At 43.4% G+C, this 20,480-nt stretch overlaps 1 protein-coding gene across 8 annotated transcripts in view; it reads left to right on the forward strand.

Annotated features, from left to right (window-relative positions):
• LOC106566626 (transmembrane and coiled-coil domains protein 1) overlaps window positions 1–20,480 on the forward strand; it is a 109,711-nt gene that overhangs the window by 75,099 nt on the left and 14,132 nt on the right. The window contains exon 1 of one of the 8 annotated variants that reach the window (XM_014134831.2): window positions 6,015–6,902. The exons of 5 other annotated variants lie outside the window; for them this stretch is intronic. In XM_014134831.2, coding sequence (XP_013990306.1) covers window positions 6,828–6,902 — 75 coding nt within the window. In that variant the 5' untranslated portion in view covers window positions 6,015–6,827. Of the gene's footprint in view, window positions 1–6,014; window positions 6,903–13,892; window positions 14,099–16,251; window positions 16,456–20,480 lie in introns of those variants that run through there. 2 more of the 8 variants (XM_014134832.2, XM_014134833.2) reach the window with 2 other exon arrangements.

The following is a 20,480-nucleotide window of genomic DNA, read 5'->3' on the forward strand; positions in this document are numbered from 1 at the left end:
CAGTATGCCAGTGGAAAGGAGGACAGTAGCATGTGACCCTATGAGCTGAACATAACAGTATGCCAGTGGAAAGGAGGACAGTAGCATGTGACCCTATGAGCTGAACATAACAGTATGCCAGTGGAAAGGAGGACAGTAGCAGGTGACCCTATGAGCTGAACATAACAGTATGCCAGTGGAAAGGAGGACAGTAGCAGGAGACACTATGAGCTGAACATAACAGTATCCCAGTGGAAAGGAGGACAGTAGCAGGAGACCCTATGAGCTGAACATAACAGTATGTCAGTGGAAAGGAGGACAGTAGCATGTGACCCTATGAGCTGAACATAACAGTATGCCAGTGGAAAGGAGGACAGTAGCAGGAGACCCTATGAGCTGAACATAACAGTATGCCAGTGGAAAGGAGGACAGTAGCAGGAGACCCTATGAGCTGAACATAACAGTATCCCAGTGGAAAGGAGGACAGTAGCAGGTGACCCTATGAGCTGAACATAACAGTATGCCAGTGGAAAGGAGGACAGTAGCAGGAGACCCTATGAGCTGAACATAACAGTATGCCAGTGGAAAGGAGGACAGTAGCAGGTGACCCTATGAGCTGAACATAACAGTATGCCAGTGGAAAGGAGGACAGTAGCATGTGACCCTATGAGCTGAACATAACAGTATGCCAGTGGAAAGGAGGACAGTAGCAGGTGACCCTATGAGCTGAACATAACAGTATGCCAGTGGAAAGGAGGACAGTAGCAGGTGACCCTATGAGCTGAACATAACAGTATGCCAGTGGAAAGGAGGACAGTAGCAGGTGACCCTATGAGCTGAACATAACAGTATGCCAGTGGAAAGGAGGACAGTAGCATGTGACCCTATGAGCTGAACATAACAGTATGCCAGTGGAAAGGAGGACAGTAGCAGGAGACCCTATGAGCTGAACATAACAGTATGCCAGTGGAAAGGAGGACAGTAGCAGGAGACCCTATGAGCTGAACATAACAGTATGCCAGTGGAAAGGAGGACAGTAGCAGGAGACCCTATGAGCTGAACATAACAGTATGCCAGTGGAAAGGAGGACAGTAGCAGGAGACCCTATGAGCTGAACATAACAGTATGCCAGTGGAAAGGAGGACAGTAGCAGGTGACCCTATGAGCTGAACATAACAGTATGCCAGTGGAAAGGAGGACAGTAGCGGGTGACCCTATGAGCTGAACATAACAGTATGCCAGTGGAAAGGAGGACAGTAGCATGTGACCCTATGAGCTGAACATAACAGTATGCCAGTGGAAAGGAGGACAGTAGCGGGTGACCCTATGAGCTGAACATAACAGTATGCCAGTGGAAAGGAGGACAGTAGCATGTGACCCTATGAGCTGAACATAACAGTATGCCAGTGGAAAGGAGGACAGTAGCATGTGACCCTATGAGCTGAACATAACAGTATGCCAGTGGAAAGGAGGACAGTAGCAGGAGACCCTATGAGCTGAACATAACAGTATGTCAGTGGAAAGGAGGACAGTAGCAGGAGACACTATGAGCTGAACATAACAGTATGCCAGTGGAAAGGAGGACAGTAGCAGGAGACACTATGAGCTGAACATAACAGTATGCCAGTGGAAAGGACAGTAGCAGGTGACCCTATGAGCTGAACATAACAGTATGCCAGTGGAAAGGAGGACAGTAGCAGGAGACCCTATGAGCTGAACATAACAGTATGCCAGTGGAAAGGAGGACAGTAGCAGGTGACCCTATGAGCTGAACATAACAGTATGCCAGTGGAAAGGAGGACAGTAGCAGGTGACCCTATGAGCTGAACATAACAGTATGCCAGTGGAAAGGAGGACAGTAGCATGTGACCCTATGAGCTGAACATAACAGTATGCCAGTGGAAAGGAGGACAGTAGCAGGAGACCCTATGAGCTGAACATAACAGTATGCCAGTGGAAAGGAGGACAGTAGCAGGAGACCCTATGAGCTGAACATAACAGTATGCCAGTGGAAAGGAGGACAGTAGCAGGTGACCCTATGAGCTGAACATAACAGTATGCCAGTGGAAAGGAGGACAGTAGCGGGTGACCCTATGAGCTGAACATAACAGTATGCCAGTGGAAAGGAGGACAGTAGCGGGTGACCCTATGAGCTGAACATAACAGTATGCCAGTGGAAAGGAGGACAGTAGCATGAGACCCTATGAGCTGAACATAACAGTATGCCAGTGGAAAGGAGGACAGTAGCAGGAGACTCTATGAGCTGAACATAACAGTATGCCAGTGGAAAGGAGGACAGTAGCATGTGACCCTATGAGCTGAACATAACAGTATGCCAGTGGAAAGGAGGACAGTAGCAGGTGACCCTATGAGCTGAACATAACAGTATGCCAGTGGAAAGGAGGACAGTAGCGGGTGACCCTATGAGCTGAACATAACAGTATGCCAGTGGAAAGGAGGACAGTAGCAGGTGACCCTATGAGCTGAACATAACAGTATGCCAGTGGAAAGGAGGACAGTAGCAGGTGACCCTATGAGCTGAACATAACAGTATGCCAGTGGAAAGGAGGACAGTAGCAGGTGACCCTATGAGCTGAACATAACAGTATGCCAGTGGAAAGGAGGACAGTAGCAGGAGACCCTATGAGCTGAACATAACAGTATGCCAGTGGAAAGGAGGACAGTAGCAGGAGACCCTATGAGCTGAACATAACAGTATGCCAGTGGAAAGGAGGACAGTAGCGGGAGACCCTATGAGCTGAACATAACAGTATGCCAGTGGAAAGGAGGACAGTAGCATGTGACCCTATGAGCTGAACATAACAGTATGCCAGTGGAAAGGAGGACAGTAGCAGGTGACTCTATGAGCTGAACATAACAGTATGCCAGTGGAAAGGAGGACAGTAGCGGGAGACCCTATGAGCTGAACATAACAGTATGCCAGTGGAAAGGAGGACAGTAGCGGTTGACCCTATGAGCTGAACATAACAGTATGCCAGTGGAAAGGAGGACAGTAGCGGGTGACCCTATGAGCTGAACATAACAGTATGCCAGTGGAAAGGAGGACAGTAGCGGGTGACCCTATGAGCTGAACATAACAGTATGCCAGTGGAAAGGAGGACAGTAGCGGGTGACCCTATGAGCTGAACATAACAGTATGCCAGTGGAAAGGAGGACAGTAGCGGGTGACCCTATGAGCTGAACATAACAGTATGCCAGTGGAAAGGAGGACAGTAGCGGGTGACCCTATGAGCTGAACATAACAGTATGCCAGTGGAAAGGAGGACAGTAGCGGGTGACCCTATGAGCTGAACATAACAGTATGCCAGTGGAAAGGAGGACAGTAGCGGGTGACCCTATGAGCTGAACATAACAGTATGTCAGTGGAAAGGAGGACAGTAGCAGGTGACCCTATGAGCTGAACATAACAGTATGCCAGTGGAAAGGAGGACAGTAGCAGGTGACCCTATGAGCTGAACATAACAGTATGCCAGTGGAAAGGAGGACAGTAGCAGGTGAACCAACTGTGGTTTGTGACTACTATGATTTCCTGTTGTAGCCAATTTAACTGCAGTAATTTTCTGTAATTCCGTTATCGATTTGGTTACAGAGTTTTAATCACTTAATAATTCATAAACAAATCTGATATCAGTAAAAACACTACAACTATTTGGTAGGTGTACCTTTACTGTTTAGTTCTGTGAACTTTCCTTATCCTTCCTCCACATGAGGGAGAGAAATTTGAAAATATCTTAAATACAAAGAATAGTTTGCCATATCTGGGTCAGCCACTTTCTCCACCTTCCTGCTAATGTTTGAAGTGCATTGCCAGATATGACAAATGCAACTTCAGAAATAGTCTATTCAGACGTACCTACTTAAGGTGGAATAGAGAAAATAGATTTAATTACATTTGTAGAAAAAAATATCCCCCAGAAGCCCTCCCAAATAATGTGCATAGCCTGAAAAGTAGGCTCTATATTAGAACTACCCCAAATTCAATTTTACTCTTCATTTCCCTCCGCCATCGCCAAGGCACAAGGCAAAGTTTCTTAAATTTACAGAAGGCAAATAGTTTCTCCAAAACGAAGTATAAGTGTTGATAATAGTTGGCAGGGGTCTTCAACATTTGTGTTTTGATTTATTTCTAATACCTTTTTAAGACTTTTTCTGGTAAATGTTTTATAAGACCCATTTTCCATCTGTTTGACCAGAAATCAAATGCATTTATAAAGCCCTTCTTACATCAGCTGATATCTCAAAGTGATGTACAGAAACCCAGCCTGAAACCCCAAACAGCAAGCAATGCAGGTGTAGAAGCACAGTGGCTAGGAAAAACTCCCTAGAAAGGCCAAAACCTAGGAAGAAACCTAGAGGAACCAGGCTATGAGGGGTGGCCAGTCCTCTTCTGGCTGTGCCAGGTGGAGATTATAACAGAACATGGCCAAGATGTTCAAATGTTCATAAATGACCTGCATGGTCAAATAATAATAATCACAGTAGTAGTCGAGGGTGCAACTGGTCAGCACCTCAGGAGTAAATGTCAGTTGGCTTTTCATAGCCGATCATTGAGAGTAACTCTACCGCTCCTGCTGTCTCTAGAGTTCAAAGCATTTGCTTATTCCACATTTTTAGGGTGGAAAATTGTTGAAAAATGTATATGCCTTAATAAAAAAGTCAAACAAATAAACTCTTATCTTTCATTTGACACCCAATGTGACATGCTCCTATAAACTTCACATGTTGGTGCTCATGGGTCCTTTTACTTGTAAATGTATCACTTCAGAGGCTTGAATGAATGGTCGTCGTTGACAGTGGATAGCAGATAAAGAGAATATTGCTTTAGTGATGGGCAGTTTGACAATAGGCCTGTCTGTGTCTTTGGTAATAGTGCAGGGGGGTTGATTTCTAAAGCCTGCAAGCAGCCATGTGCCCACTTTCATTCATTACACAACACACACACACACACACACACTCCCAGAACCCTCAGAATAACTGAGGCCTACTCTTATGTAAGCTGCCATTCCCCTAAACTCTAGCCTCTCTCTCTCTGGATGTGGGTCCCTCCCATTCCCTCCCTTCCTCCCTCCCCACAGTCCCTCATTAAAGCCTTTTATTCATCCCTCTGCCCTCCCTTCTCCTTCTCTCTCCATCCTCCTTTCCCTCCCTGAATTCATTTCTGTACAGAGGCTCTTTGGCAGCCCTCCACCTGCTTTACCCCCCTACGTGCCCCGCTTCGCTTCTCCCCCTAATTGGTTGTGAGCAATTGGTATACAAACACACACACACACACTTCTACATTATGGTCTTGTTGGTCATATGACTGTATAATCTGAAAAGGGGTTTATGGTGTAGCTGTTTCTCAGCGAAACTGATTCTGTTTCCTCAGATAGAAAACCTAGTCAGCCATAACCAAATGAACAACACTGGTTTTGTTTAGGACTGTGACATGTTTTCTACAGTATGTGGAATGTGGATGTGTGGTGAGTGACATCAGGCCCAGTGGCAGTAGCCAGTAGGAACAGAGATGAGATCATAGGCTTCTGATGCAAGGCTAATTGGGATTTCAGGCAGATGATTCACTAAGAGATGTGTTAAAACGAAAGCAGGGCATTCTGGCTGTGAGAGTTGATTGGCTGAGAGTTTAGTTTAATCAAAGCTCATTGGTCGTTGTATGCAGGCTATGTGAGGTAGTTGTTTTCAGTGTGCTTGCCGTCAGTGCTCATTGGCTGTGACATTGAAGCTGTGGAAGATAATTGGCTCAGGCTTGACAGTTTGTGTCTACTCTTATGAGATGTTTTCTCCATCAGATAGCCAACTGCGGAATTTCACTGGCCCAAAAACTGTGTCAGAATGAAATACTTTCCCTCTTCCCCCCTTCCCTGTTCACTCGCTCCCCCTCTCGCTTCCCTCTCTCCCTCCCTCTTGTTCTTTCGCTCACACACACAGTGACAGCTCCTGGAGGGCTCTTTTCTCCTCCCTGCTCCCTCGATCCCCTCACATCCGTCCTCAGGGTCTGTCTTTCTCTCTTTTTCTCCCTCAGTAGATTTTACACCCTGTGGACTGTGAAAACTTAACCCTGCGTTCAAACTGCAGTCAACTCTTCCTTCAGTTAACCCTACGTTCAATCTTCTGTCAGTCCTTCCTTCGGTTAACCCTGCGTTCAAACTGCAGTCAACTTTATTCAGTTCAACTGTCACTTCTTGTCATTCCGAGCCTTCATCGGGACCACCCGACGCTGCGAGGAGTACTTGTTCTTCCAGGAGCGCTGTGCCCTGTGGTGTTGTGTTCGCTGAAGCATGTGTGTGTGCTCCACAGGCTTGGCGTTAGCTGGACTCTCTCCTCTCTGTAGGGTGTGTGATCAGTGAAGCATGGATTCAGCAGAGCTGCTGCTCTATCAGTCTCTCAGGCTGCCAGCAGGACAGGCTGATAGCAGGACAGGCTGATAGCAGGGTCTCCTAAGGCTGTGGACTCCGTGGTGACTGTGGTCTCTGGATTTTGGTCTCTATCTGAAAGTGGGGTCTGGTGTTGGATGGGCTGGTTGAACAGTGGACTCTGCTTCTGAAGAAGGCCCTGTGCTGGACAGTAGACTCAGTGGATCAGTCTTGATACATTCCTTTGGCTTCTACAGTGGTTATTCACAGACTTTGTCTAGTGGACCTTAGACCCTCTTTCTTTATTCCCTGTGTGAAGTGGACTTTGTTCCAAGAGGACCAGTCAGTGAGTCTGTCCAATGTGATGAGAACACCCTTGGCTCAGTACTCCTCCTCCTGGCTGTGGCCATCTCCTATGGGCCAGACTGATGCCTCCCTTCCCTCTGAGGTGTCGATGAGGCTGTGTGAGGCTCCATGCATCCCCCCATCATGGAGGTCATCTTCAACCTGATAACTGCTGACCCTTCTCCACCTCCCTCCCCCACAACCGTGAGTCTCCACCTGTATACAGCGTGTGCCTGTGTGTGTGTTCATCTATGTTGGACCTCACAGCATGTGCACATACATCTTTAAATGTTGTCGTTCATTATATATGCATGTGTTCACATCCATGTGGGTATCCCTCCAAATACAGCGTCTATGAGTGCTAATGTGTCAAAAATGTGTCAAAATGCCCTTGCATTAGATGAACCAGTACATACCCATGTTGAAATCCTAACAGCACATTTGATTTAAAAGCTGTGAGTTGCGGTAAGAGACCAGAGGCCTGTACTGAGAGGCTTTGAGAGGACGTCATGGGGACTGAAAGCCTGTTTTGTGATGGCTGGGCTGGGGAAAGCCATAACGTTTCAACAGGCTCCCAGTTTAGTTTAGTCTTGTGTGTTTTTTTTCCTGATGAAAGTGGACACAACAGGCTTTTCTCCCAGACCCTCTGAATTCCTCCACACAACAAAAGTTAGCTGCTGGCGAGCTTGGTGGGTGTGTGTGTGTAAATCACTGCATGCCCAGCGTCACACAGAGTTATGTAATTGTCCCTAGCTATTGAATGGACCTCATTGTTGTCCGATTGGAACCCCTTAAAGGCACAAAAAAACGGATTTCCATTAAAAACTGGCCTTCCTCAATATCAGAGCTGCTTAATATGGCAGGGCTGGGTGGGAACTGAGACCATCAGGAAAGAAGAGGTGAGGAGGAAAAAGGGAAGAAAAGAGCGTATAAATTTGGAAGAAGAGCAGAAGAGGGGTGAAGAGAGAAGGGAAGAGAGGAGGAGAGTCATGAAGACTGGGGGAGTAGAGAACAGGAGAGGAGAGGCATTGGGAACTTGTGTTGATGAGTTTGGCTTGCACTGCCCTAGAGAGGGGAATTCCAGATCCTTAGCCCAATACAGTGTCTCCCAGTCTGCCAACTCATAGTGAGCTATGCAGTAAGATCTCCCTAGTCCTAGAATAGCCCTACACTGTAAGGTCTGCTGTGTACATTCTACTGCCAAATAATTTATTAAGATCATTTTGACATTAAACACTCACATGCTCTGATGTTCTAGCTAGGCATAATTCAGGTGTCCAGAGGTCTTGGCACACTCACACACTCATTCTCTCTCACTCACACACACACACACACACACACACACACAGTCTTGTCACTCTAATCAGTCCTATCAGATCTGTGATCTCTCTGAGTCAAGAGTAGACCCACATTCACAGAACATGGACAAACTTTCCTTAATCTGTGAAGGTTTCATTGAAACATATTCTATCTTGTCAATTGTCGAGAAAGAAAGCCGGTATGACAGAGGTCTAGTGAATAGTGTTCTTGTGAATCCAATGTGTCTCTAACTCTTTTGGGCTGTTTACAAGAACACTTAGGAGGACGGAGTTTATTTGTTGTTTGGTGTCATCACTGAGTGATCAAGTTTCAGCTGGATGAATCATACTGTAATTAAAGATGGGTTTCTATGGCAACTAATTTCACAGGGTTATCAGATGCAAACATGTTGAATGAAGAAGTGCCAGAATTTCTCATTAGCACACACAAACATATGGACATAAAAACGACCAAATATGCGAAGCAAGGCTAAAGAACGTGGAAATGTAATGTGAGGTAAAGACCACCCTCAAGACTAGATCAGTATAAAAGACCACAGGCCTCATTTATCAGCCGTGCGTAGGCTCAAACCTGTGCGGAAACTATTTCCACAAAGTGTAACAATTATCAATATGAATGTTTGCTAGAGAGTGTGCGCAAATTTACTCAAATCCATGACTATGCGTAGGCACAGTGCCAAGTGGTGGGAAAGGGAACCGCTTGTCAAACTTACCCTAGTGAATGGGGAAAATAGATGTTGAAATTGTGTGTAATTGTCAGAGTAATATAATGAATAGTGCTCTTGTGAATATGGGAATATAACATATAATTTTTTTTATTTTTTTTAAATGATTTCATTGTGATTTCATGCAACATATATTGACAGGTTATATAATTTAATTTGACCACTTCTGTGCATTTGTTACAATAATAATCCATATGAAGTGCAGTAATTTGTTAAATTAGAGGCACGTGTGAAAGTGAAACCATTGAAATACTATAAAAGATTGAGATAATGGGAAATCAAATGCGATGAGATGGCTGATCTTGCTCTGTTGAAAGATTTGGCATTTAACAGAGATGGTTGATCCTGCTCTGTTCTGGCAATTCACAGAGAGACCGTTTTTAGAGACAGGTGGGACTCTTTTTGCAGAAGGTACAGATTGGCTCATCAGATATCATTCTCCAAAACCAATCTTCCAGGATTTTGTGAGAATTTAAGACCTACTTTAGAAAGGCACATGTCACTCTGGTGCACATCCAAGTGCTATCAACCAACAGGTTTTTGGAAAAGGGCACTTTGATCGGCATCTCACAGCCCCCGATAAGCCAATGTTTTGGATGCAATCATCAGCAAAATTAACAGTTACATACAATTTCAATACACCATTGCACAACAGGTTGAAGTCGAGTTTTTCTTTGCCATTCATGGGTTCCCAAATACAAATTGAGCAATGATAGGTTATGTGATGCTCAAAAGACACTGAATGTGGTGGTCAGGTGGAACGCACGACTCGTTCATCCTGCAGAACAGCAATGGTGGCCTATAGGCCTTCACTCTTAGAAAAAAGGAGCTATCTAGAACCTAAAAGGGTTCTTTGGCTGTCCCCATAGGACAACCATTTGAAGAACACTATTTGGTTCCAAGTAGAACACTTTAGGTTCCAGGTAGAATCATTTTGGTTCCATTTCTACAGAGGGTTCTACCTGGAACTAAAAAGGGTTCTACATGGAGCCAAAAAAGGTTATTCTATGGGGACAGCCGAAGAAACCTTTTGGAACCCTTTTTTCTAAGTGTACAGGAGGGAGTTGTTGAGGATGGATGGCTTATTGGTGAGTGTTGCCTACTCATTTGAGGTATATTTACCATTGCTAAAGCAACTTGAATTGTCCTAATGGTCCTCTCTTTGTAGCTATGTTTTATGTTTACTGGTCAAGCCACAACTGAGCGAGCCAAATAAAACCTTTTGGTTGTATTCCATCTCTGACACTAGCACCTCTATTTAAGTCTCTGAAAAGTTTGTTTTCTTAGCTTTTTTTGGTTGCACCATTGTATTTCATGGTATGGTGTTGTATATTCCCACAGGCTTTAAAGGGATGATTTTGACCATATATGGTTAATTAGAGGTGTTTTGGAATTAAAATAAAGGTTGTGGACAAGAAGGCTGAGAACAATTGATATTTATCATTGGTTATCTCCTACTGGTGTGCGTATGATGCTTGTAGGATTGTTTAATTAATCACACTTTTTCATTGTGTACAAACGTTCTAAATTCCATTTGTAAGTAGTATTTTAGAATACGCAATATTGATAAATGAGGCCCCAGATGAGTAAATATCTGACATGGGGTGGATCTGGAGATGGACTCTCCCGTCTGCGTCTCTTTGTTGGCTGGGCTCCCCGCTTGTGCCATCAAACCCTTGCAACTTATCCAGAACGCCGCAGGCCGCCTGGTGTTCAACCTTCCTCAAGACCCTGTTGCTTGGCTACAGAGCAGCAAGGGGAACTGCCCCTCCCTACTGTCAGGCTATGCTCAAACACTACATCCCAACCCGGGTACTCTGTTCTGCCACCTCTGGTCTCTTGGCCGCCCCACCCCTATGGGTGTTGAGCTCCCACTTAGCCTAGTCAAAGGTGTGATATGTGGTTGTCCCACCTAGTTATCTTTAGATGGAATGCACTAATTGTAAGTCACTCTGGATAAGAGCGTCTGCTAAATGACTAAGATGTAAATGACCCAGAAGCCATTAGGGGTCTTTCCTGGTGTCCATCAGGCAGGTCAACCAGATACTAATGAGATTAGTGTTCATCTGTGGGGCGGGGGTCCACCCAAACCTTCCCCCAGCCTCCCTAACAGGGTGTGCCTGTTTGTCCAGGGACTGGTTGGTTGTGTAACAGCTACTGATCCAGGCAAAGCCGGTTAGCACCCTAAGAAACCAGGACTGGCTTATCAAGATCCACCACAGGCCTGGGAAATGTCATAATCCTACACACACACACACACACACACACACACACACACACACACGACACACTTACAACACTGTTTATAAAACACACACCACACGCGGTAGGACCACATACCGACCCCGCAGGTCAGGACCGTCTCTTACAGTAAGTGGTTCACTGGTGGGGTCATCCTCCTGTTATAGAAGTAGTCCTCTCATCTTTCCTCTGCCCTGTCTCACCTCTCCTCTCATCGCCACTTACTCTTCTCCTTTCTGTATTCCCCTTCTCAAACCTCCCCCTGTTACATTTATCTACACAAAGACACATTCCTATCAACATTTCTGATTCCGATCTGTGATGTGGTGGGTTCTGGGAGATTGAATTTAAGCATGTTTAGTTGAAGTCTAGATGTGTAGAGAAAGTGATTCAGGTGTAGATCTTGCATAATCATGTGAATGTGAAATCCTTATTAAGATATGGATATGAAGTTGGGTTTCCTTCTGTTATGTTTAGTACTGGGTCATGAGGCTTGAATAAATATCAGTCATGTATATTTAGAATAAACAGTATTACAGCATGACTTTGGCCAACTTTGCACCTGGGCTTAAACTGTTTGGAATGTCAACATTGTTGACCTAGAATGAAGCCACATGACTAGTCTCTCTCTCTCTCTCTCTCTCTCTCTCTCTCTCTCTCTCTCTCTCTCTCTCTCTCTCTCTCTCTCTCTCTCTCTCTCTCTCTCTCTCTCTCTATCTCTCTATCTATCTCTCTATCTCTCTCTCTCTCTCTCTCTCTCTCTCTCTCTCTCTCTCTCTCTCTCTCTCTCTCTCTCTCTCTCTCTCTCTCTCTCTCTCTCTCTCTCTCTCTCTCTCTCTCTCTCTCTCTCTCTCTCTCTCTCTCTCTCTCTCTCTCTCTCTCTCTCTCTCTCTCTCTCTCTCTCTCTCTCTCTCTCTCTCTCTCTCTCTCTCTCTCTCTCTCTCTCTCTCTCTCTCTCTCTCTCTCTCTCTCTCTCTCTCTCTCTCTCTCTCTCTCTCTCTCTCTCTCTCTCTCTCTCTCTCTCTCTCTCTCTCTCTCTCTCTCTCTCTCTCTCTCTCTCTCTCTCTCTCTCTCTCTCTCTCTCTCTCTCTCTCTCTCTCTCTCTCTCTCTCTCTCTCTCTCTCTCTCTCTCTCTCTCTCTCTCTCTCTCTCTCTCTCTCTCTCTCTCTCTCTCTCTCTCTCTCTCTCTCTCTCTCTCTCTCTCTCTCTCTCTCTCTCTCTCTCTCTCTCTCTCTCTCTCTCTCTATCTATCTATCTATCTATATATCTATCTATCTATCTATCTATATATATATATATATATATATTATTTTTAGCAGTCAGGTCATTGAGTGTGGGTTTGAGCGTTAGGGTAATTAAGAGTTTTACCTTAGTTACTGTACAATGTTTCATTTCCACTGAGAGCCTGGGGGTATCCTGTGTTCTCTCCTTGGGTTTCCCTCACAATCTCACATGCAGTGAAGGTACAATGATCTTCTGGGGTCAGCTTACTGTATGCTCTGATAAGTGTGATACATGCACTAAACTTGAGCCTGCAGATGGCCAGAGACATTACACACTCTTAGAAAAAAAGATGCTAAGAAGAACCTTAAAGGGTTCTTTGGCTGTACCCATAAGTGAACCCTTTGAAAACCCTTTTTGGTTACAGGTACAACCCTTTTGGGTTCCATGTAGAACCCCTTTTACAGAGGGTTCTACATGGAACCAAACAGGGTTCTATTTGGAACCCAAAAGGGTTTTCCTATGGGGACAGCGGAAGAACCCTTTTGGAACCCTTTTTTCTAAGAGTGCAGATAATGCACGTGAAATGGGGAACTGCAATTCACTTAGATTTTTGCACTTACCCACTTACTGGTATGTGCACTGATAAGGATTTGACTTATGGCTGACGAGATAGTTAGGCCAGGGGTACAGGGAATAAATAGGTCCAATGTATCACACACATACTCTATATCACACCATATCATGTACATTATATAATATTGGAACATATGATGCAGTCAGGGATAAACTTTGCACGATAATCTGAACTGTATGTGCTGTGTGCATGTGTACTGTATACAGACCGAGATATACTCCATCTAGGTGTAACAGTAAGGTGTGCTCGTCACAGTTGTTTAGAGTGAGTATATTTTCTCAGTGGCCAAGTACATCTATCTAGCTCTCTCTTTTTCGCTCTCTTTCTCTCTCTCCCTTCCTTCCGCTCTCTGAGGAGATGTTGGCTCAGACTCGGATCATATCTAAATGACTGAACTTCACACTCCAGATTAGTTTCATAACCTTTTACCCCTAGCTTCTGTGGATCAGATGGAACACTGTCACTATGGTAATGTGTTCTGAGTTGGTGTGGATCTCTAGGGCATTTGGAGGAATCTGCTTTTATAAAGCCCTTATTAGAGTCTGTCCTCCCTTCTAGCTCATAAATTGTTTATCAAGATAAAATGTAGGTCATACTCTCAGAGGAGATGGGCATTATGGAATAATGACAGATTATCATGCTCCTCTTGCTGGTGTGTGTGTGTGTGTGTGTGTGTGTGTGTGAGAGAGAGCCCTGTGCGTTCTTGCATCTGTACCACCTATATAGTCTTGCTTAGTGTGCATTTTTGGCCAGGTTTATGGGAGTGGATGGATTACTCCTGTGCCAGTCTGTGAGTGTCTCTGAGCTCCTCCTTATCACAGGGAAGCTTGTATCTCTGCGTTGCTTTGCAGGGAACTCTAGGTTCACTGTGATCAGCTGACTCAACCATTGCTTGGCCTCGCTCCTTTATCTATCTCACAGTTAGAGGCCAGATAGTTATTTTAGTGGGCCGTTTCCAAGGCCACAATTAACCCGTGTCATCATGTCTTTGATCTCACTTCTGCAGTTAAAGATATGTAGCCTAGTCTTATCATTGATGACGCACTAGTAGCCTATTGTATGGGGGGGGGGGCACTGTACTGAGAGGTATATGATAAGCTTGGGCCTCATGATCATATTCCAGGTGGCTGAGAATGATGAGTGGAGTAGTTGGTGAGATGCAGCAGTGACCATGATGTAGCGTCAATAGTGTTCATAATGGATATTGGACAAAGCGATCTAGATAAAGGCCTATGGATTCTCACCAGAACACATCATGTAAGTATATGCGTTATTGTAACATTGACTTGTAAAATACCCCTACCCAGGTCACTAGTCAACGTCTAACAACAAGTAGATATGTGGTGCCAGTCAAATGCGTTAAATGTAACATTCGATGCCGTTGCTGCCCTACTCTACGCACACGGCAGAAAAGCGTTCTCTGATTCATATCCTTGTCAGTCGGTGGCGCGACTCAATTGGGACTTTTCACTTCAGCTCAGGGCCGGCTCAAGGCATAAGCGACAATAAGCTTAGGAACTCAGTCGGGGTCTCAACTTACTGTTGAGAGTTATAATAGTAGAATACACAAGGTGCAAGTTCAAAATGTGGTTGTGCATCAGCAGTTTCTCTCTTGTTCTTTCAGTCACTGACAATCACTCAATTAGCCATGTCAGCTAACCATTTTTACATTGGTAAGTTAGTCTAGCCAGTTATCTAAACTTGTAGTAATCATGGCCGAATACTGAGCGGGCACGCATGGCATGTGCCCAGGGGCCTTGACCTCCAGGGGGCTCTCATTGATTTTGTAAGTCACTCTCACTCAGATATCATTAACATGGCATAAGTCATTGCAAAAGGGTTTGAATTAGCTTTAAAACTGCAAAAGATTATTTTTGCCCCATGGCAAAATGAGTAGTATTGCTGTCCTCCTAATAACATGCTTGTTTTCTTCTTGGGCCATTAAGTACTCATCATAAGATTTGTAATAGGTAACTAAACCAATCTGAGTAATCAGGGATCATCAACTAGATTCAGCTGCACGTTGATTTTTTCTTGGCCTGGGGGCCAGCAAATAATTTGTACACTGCAGATTGACTGCAAGAAGCCCAAACAGATATAATATTTGACTAAAACAGAATAATTTCAAATCTTGCTTACATTTGTATATGATCACATATATCTTTCACTATTATGTGTGGAAAAATTTCGAACAGATTTCCTAAATGGAAAACACTTGGAGCTGATTTGCTGGTGTTTTTTATGACCAACTATTATTATTATTGTTATTATAATTATTATTTTCAGAATACTTGGGGGGGCAAATAAAATCCTTGCCAGTTGGGGAACCCTGACTTACAGTAGAGGCTCAGTGAGACTGATCCTCTGACACATCACAGTTCAGCTGTCACGAGTCACTTCCAATTCCCACCACTGGTGATTCATGGTAGCCGTAACATCTGTTAAAATGAAAAATGCACTTGGCATCTGAAATGCACCCGATCAAAGGCATGGGCATCAACGTCACTCTACAGGGGGCTTTTTCACACTTTGTTGTTGTGTGTGTGTGTGCGTTCGTGCGGCATATCTAAAGATGTCAGCCTGGTTGAGCTTGCACCGCTGACACCTCTCTTCAGCGGCAGCTTGGCACAGAGAGAGAGGCAGAAGAGTGACAGGCAGAGATTTGATGCAATCTCATTTCCACACCCAGCCATTTGTGCATTGTTTTGCCTTCTGCACTCTGTTGGTCAGTTTCTCCTCCTCTGAGATAATGACTGTTTTATCTACTGTTTTCAGAATGGAATGATTAAACCCAGATTAAATTGGGTTTTTATATAAATATTTATAACACCAGGGGTTTGTTTCTGTAAATGTAAAGGTCAAAAAGCTTTTGAACAGGTCGGATTTTATTTTCCTTTTCCCCTTTTTTGGAGAACATCCTATGTTCCATTTTTTTTCTGAGAAACAATTTGCATTGTGCAAGTGTTGTCTTTGCCCTTGAGATTGAGCAATCAATCTTCCGCAAACTGATGTTGAGGATATGATTAATATTCTAATGTGACAGTGAAAAAGAGAATCTTGAGAAAGAAACGAATATTAAAGCTAAACTAGGAGACTGTGTTCAAATGAGGAATGCATATTTCCCCCCCTCATAGCCATTCATATTTATCTTGAGACATTATAAAATCCTTTTGTTCAGCTCAAACATTTAAACATTTTTCTCTCTATGCACCTGAATTTATCAAGTTGCTTGATATAAATAAACATGAACAATCGATCTATGTCGCTGACTAAAGTACTGTTTTTGAACACTATCATCGGGACACGAGTGGTTAACGGTTGACGTTTGAGCACCTCTTGCACTTGTCTCGAGGCGGGATTGGAGGATGATGTCACCTCTGTCGCGCGGTGGGGAGGGAGGGAGAGTGGGAGGAGCACCGGGGAGAGGAGGATAGCCAGTTTCAGGTACACTTCAACTTTCACAACTTTGGAGTGTTGTGTAGTGAGAAACCGGCAAAGCCTCGGAGCGGGAAACATTGGGATTTTATAAAAGAAGCTGCTGGACAGATGAAAACTGACGACGGGAATAAGGGAAAATGCATTGGGAACAAGTACTCCGATTGACGAATGGCAAGGTGAGATAGATTAGATTGTGGTTTCTATGTCCCATGTCCTTTTAAACGTAGCCTATCAGGTGTCATGGTTTCAATAGACTGCGTATTATAGTGTCTCAAACACCGGAAGCTGTGGTTACAGTGTGGTGCCTGTGCTCAATTAGTCATATTTGTGCAGACAGGTGAGCAACTGGCTGGTTTTGTATGTCCCAACTTCGACGTGCAAATACTTCCCAGTAAGCAAAATGAAGTTCAAAATACGTATTTTAGACGTATTTTCTAGACGTTGACATCACGTGCATTTCAGGTGTTAAGTGAAAGGCTTGAAGAAGTATTTTCTAGATGTCGAAAATACTTATTTTCAGGACATCGAAAATATGTCTTATTAACAAAATGCATTTTAAATCATGGTGAAAATGGGTATTTTCAGCACATCGAAAATACTTATTTTCCGACCTCTTATATGGACTTTGGAAAGCCGTCTTATACAGATATTGAAAATAAATCTTATTAGAACCTTGAAAGGACAAATGTATGGAAAATATGCATTTTTCAGGCATTGATTCAAATTTGAACTGCACATACATTCTGAATTAAGTAATCATTCAATCACAATAATATAGAAAAGACGAGCCAACTATTCATAGCATCAGAATATCAATTATTGCTCCCATCTGCCAGTTGCACTTATGTTAGAGAATACTTCAACTACAATAACATTCTCAGTAATGGTTATGGATCTTTTTTATTTTCATGCTATGACTATGATATATTCTTGTTTATCTACCTTAGTTGAATGGACTGACTGTCAGTCGCTCTGGATAAGAGTGTCTCCTGAATGACCAAAATGTAAAAACAATCACTTATAAAGCATGCTGGTTATTATTCTAATGAGCTCCTCCCCAAACAAGTGGTTATTGCGGACTAGATCCAAATCTTAACCAATCATAGATGTCTAAGCTATGTTTCACAAGTTTGAACATCCCATTACAGTACGGAAGTTTAGTACAGTAGAATACAGGACAGTAGAGTTTATTCAGTAGAGTAGAGTTTAATTCAGTAGAGTACAGTAGAAGAGTACAGTACAATACAGTACACAAAAAAGTAGAGTAAGGTACAGTACATTACAGTACAATACACAGTACACAAAAAAGTAGAGTAAGATACAGTTTAGTACATTAGTCAAGTAGGGTACAATACAATATACTATACTTTACTTTTCTTTACTGTGTTACTATACTGTAATGTACTCTACTGTGCTCTACAGAATTTTACTGTACTATATTCTACTTTTCTTTACTGTACTCTGTACTGTACTAAAATGTAGTATTGTCAGGATACCAGAAATTTGACTTCGATACTGATACCAGGTTTAGTATCACAATACTCGATACCATCACGATACTCAATACCAAAATGATACCCAAACGATACCACAGCAAAAAAAAGAAGGCATATTAGCCAAAGTCACAGAATGTCACTTGATCCAGACAGATAAACTCAGCTAATGCTCTGTTCAATCGTTGGACATCTTTTGAGCTCAGTATCATTACATAAACTTTTTTCAGAGACAGCCATGTATGCATTAATGAATCAATTTGACTTTATTTTTACCCATATTATTTCATAATGGCAATCATGTATTTGAATGGTAAATCTCTATTGATAAACTGTGTGAATCAAGATGTAGCCTAGGCCTATCCACAATGTAGGTGAAGGTATATTCAATATGATTGTGTGCATGCATTTAATTATTGAGATGGTTTTGGCTGATTTCACGGGGCTACAGATGACAAACAATCTGTTTCCCTTCCGTTTGGGACTTCATTTATTGTACTGATCGACAACATTTGTATAGAAGTAGCTTATTTTATAACAGTGTGCGCTGTCTCTTTAACCAGTAATGAATTCATTCGTGATGCAGTCATTTCGCTGAGACAATAGATCATATTTGACCGAATAAGTGAATGAAAAAGGTTTTTGGTGTTAATCAGCTTTGAAATCAGCCTACTTTTTGATTTGTTTGCCAATCAGACGAAAACATGACTGCTTGTTTTCATTTCACATTAAAATATTATACATTTCTACTGTTAAATTATGTCTTTACTAAACTCAACAAAAAAAGAAACGTCCCTTTTTCAGGACCCTGTCTTTCAAAGATAATTTGTAAAAATCCAAATAACTTCACAGATCTTCATTGTAAAGGGTTTAAATACTGTTTCCCATGCTTGTTCAATGAACCATAAACAATTAATGAACATGCACCTGTGGAATGGTCGTTAAGACACTAACAGCTTACAGACGGTAGGCAATTAAGGTGACAGTTATGAAAACTTAGGACACTAAAGAGGCCTTTCTACTAACTCTGAAAAACACCAAAAGAAAGATGCCCAAGGGTCCCTGCTCATCTGTGTGAACGTGCCTTAGGCATGCTGCAAGGAGGCATGAGGAGTGCAGATGTGGCCAGGGCAATAAATTGCAATGTTCGTACTGTGAGACGCCTAAGACAGCGCTACAGGGAGACAGGACGGACAGCTGATCGTCCTCGCAGTGGCAGACCACGTGTAACAACACCTGCACAGGATCGGTACATCCAAACATCACACCTGTGGGACAGGTACAGGATGGCAACACCAACTGCCCGAGTTACACCAGGAACGCACAGTCCCTCCATCCGTGCTCAGACTGTCCACAGTAGTCTGAGAGAGGCTGGACTGAGGGCTTGCAGGCCTATTGTAAGGCAGGTCCTCACCAGACATCACCGGCAACAACGTCGCCTATGGGCACAAACCCACCATCGCTGGACCAGACAGGACTGGCAAAAAGTGCTCTTCACTGACGAGTCACAGTTTTGTCTCACCAGGGGTGATGGTCGGATTCACGTTTATCGTCGAAGGAATGAGCGTTACACCGAGGCCTGTACTCTGGAGCGGGATCGATTTGGAGGTGGAGGGTCCGTAATGGTCTGGTGCGGTGTGTCACAGCATCATCGGACTGAGCTTGTTGTCATTGCAGGCAATCTCAACGCTGTGCATTACAGGGAAGACATCCTCCTCCCTCATGTGGTACCCTTCCTGCAGGCTCATCCTGACATGACCCTCCAGCATGACAATGCCACCAGCCATACTGCTCGTTCTGTGCGTGATTTCCTGCAAGACAGGAATGTCAGTGTTCTGCCATGGCCAGTGAAGAGCCCGGATCTCAATCCCCATTGAGCACGTCTGGGACCTGTTGGATCGGAGGGTGAGGGCTAGGGCCATTCCCCCCCAGAAATGTCCGGGAACTTGCATGTGTCTTGGTGGAAGAGTGGGGTAACATCTCACAGCAAGAACTGGCAAGTATGGTGCAGTCTATGAGGAGGAGATGCACTGCAGTACTTAATTTAGCTGGTGGCCACACCAGATACTGTTACTTTTGATTTTGACACCATTATTCCATTTCTGTTAGTCACGTCTGTGGAACTTGTTCAGTTTATGTCTCAGTTGTTGAATCTTATGTTCATACAAATATTTTTCTGAATATAAACGCAGTTGACAGTGAGAGGACGTTTCTTTTTTTGCTGAGTTTATTAGGCCCATAAAAAATAGAGGCTCCCTTGAATGTCACGGTATAATACAAACTCTGGACTCACTCTAAAATGTATGTCAAAACAAAAACCAATGATTGCAAAGTTAAACCAACTACACAAGCATGTGGACTCCTTTTAACAATTTCCACAGAGAATTCTACAAACCACATTTACTTGAAGAACAGTGCAGATGTAAAGTGTGATAACAGAATTATGGTTTGTTTTGTTTGTCATCATTCTCTTACCAAACTTTGCATCTGCATTGTTCTTCAAGTAAATGGGGTTTTGTAGAATTTTCTGTGAAAATTGTTAAAAGTAGTCCTTGTGCATTGGTTTTTGTTAGACAGATTTTAAAGGCCCACTTCAGTCAAAAACCTGATTTCCTGGGTTTTTATATATATATTGGTTGGAATAATATTTTGAAAATTCTGATAAATCCCTTTTAGTGTAAGAGCTATTTGAAAGACCACCTGGAATT

Source organism: Salmo salar, chromosome ssa13 (assembly GCF_905237065.1).
Source record: "Salmo salar chromosome ssa13, Ssal_v3.1, whole genome shotgun sequence".
Taxonomy (NCBI): Eukaryota; Metazoa; Chordata; class Actinopteri; order Salmoniformes; family Salmonidae; genus Salmo; species Salmo salar.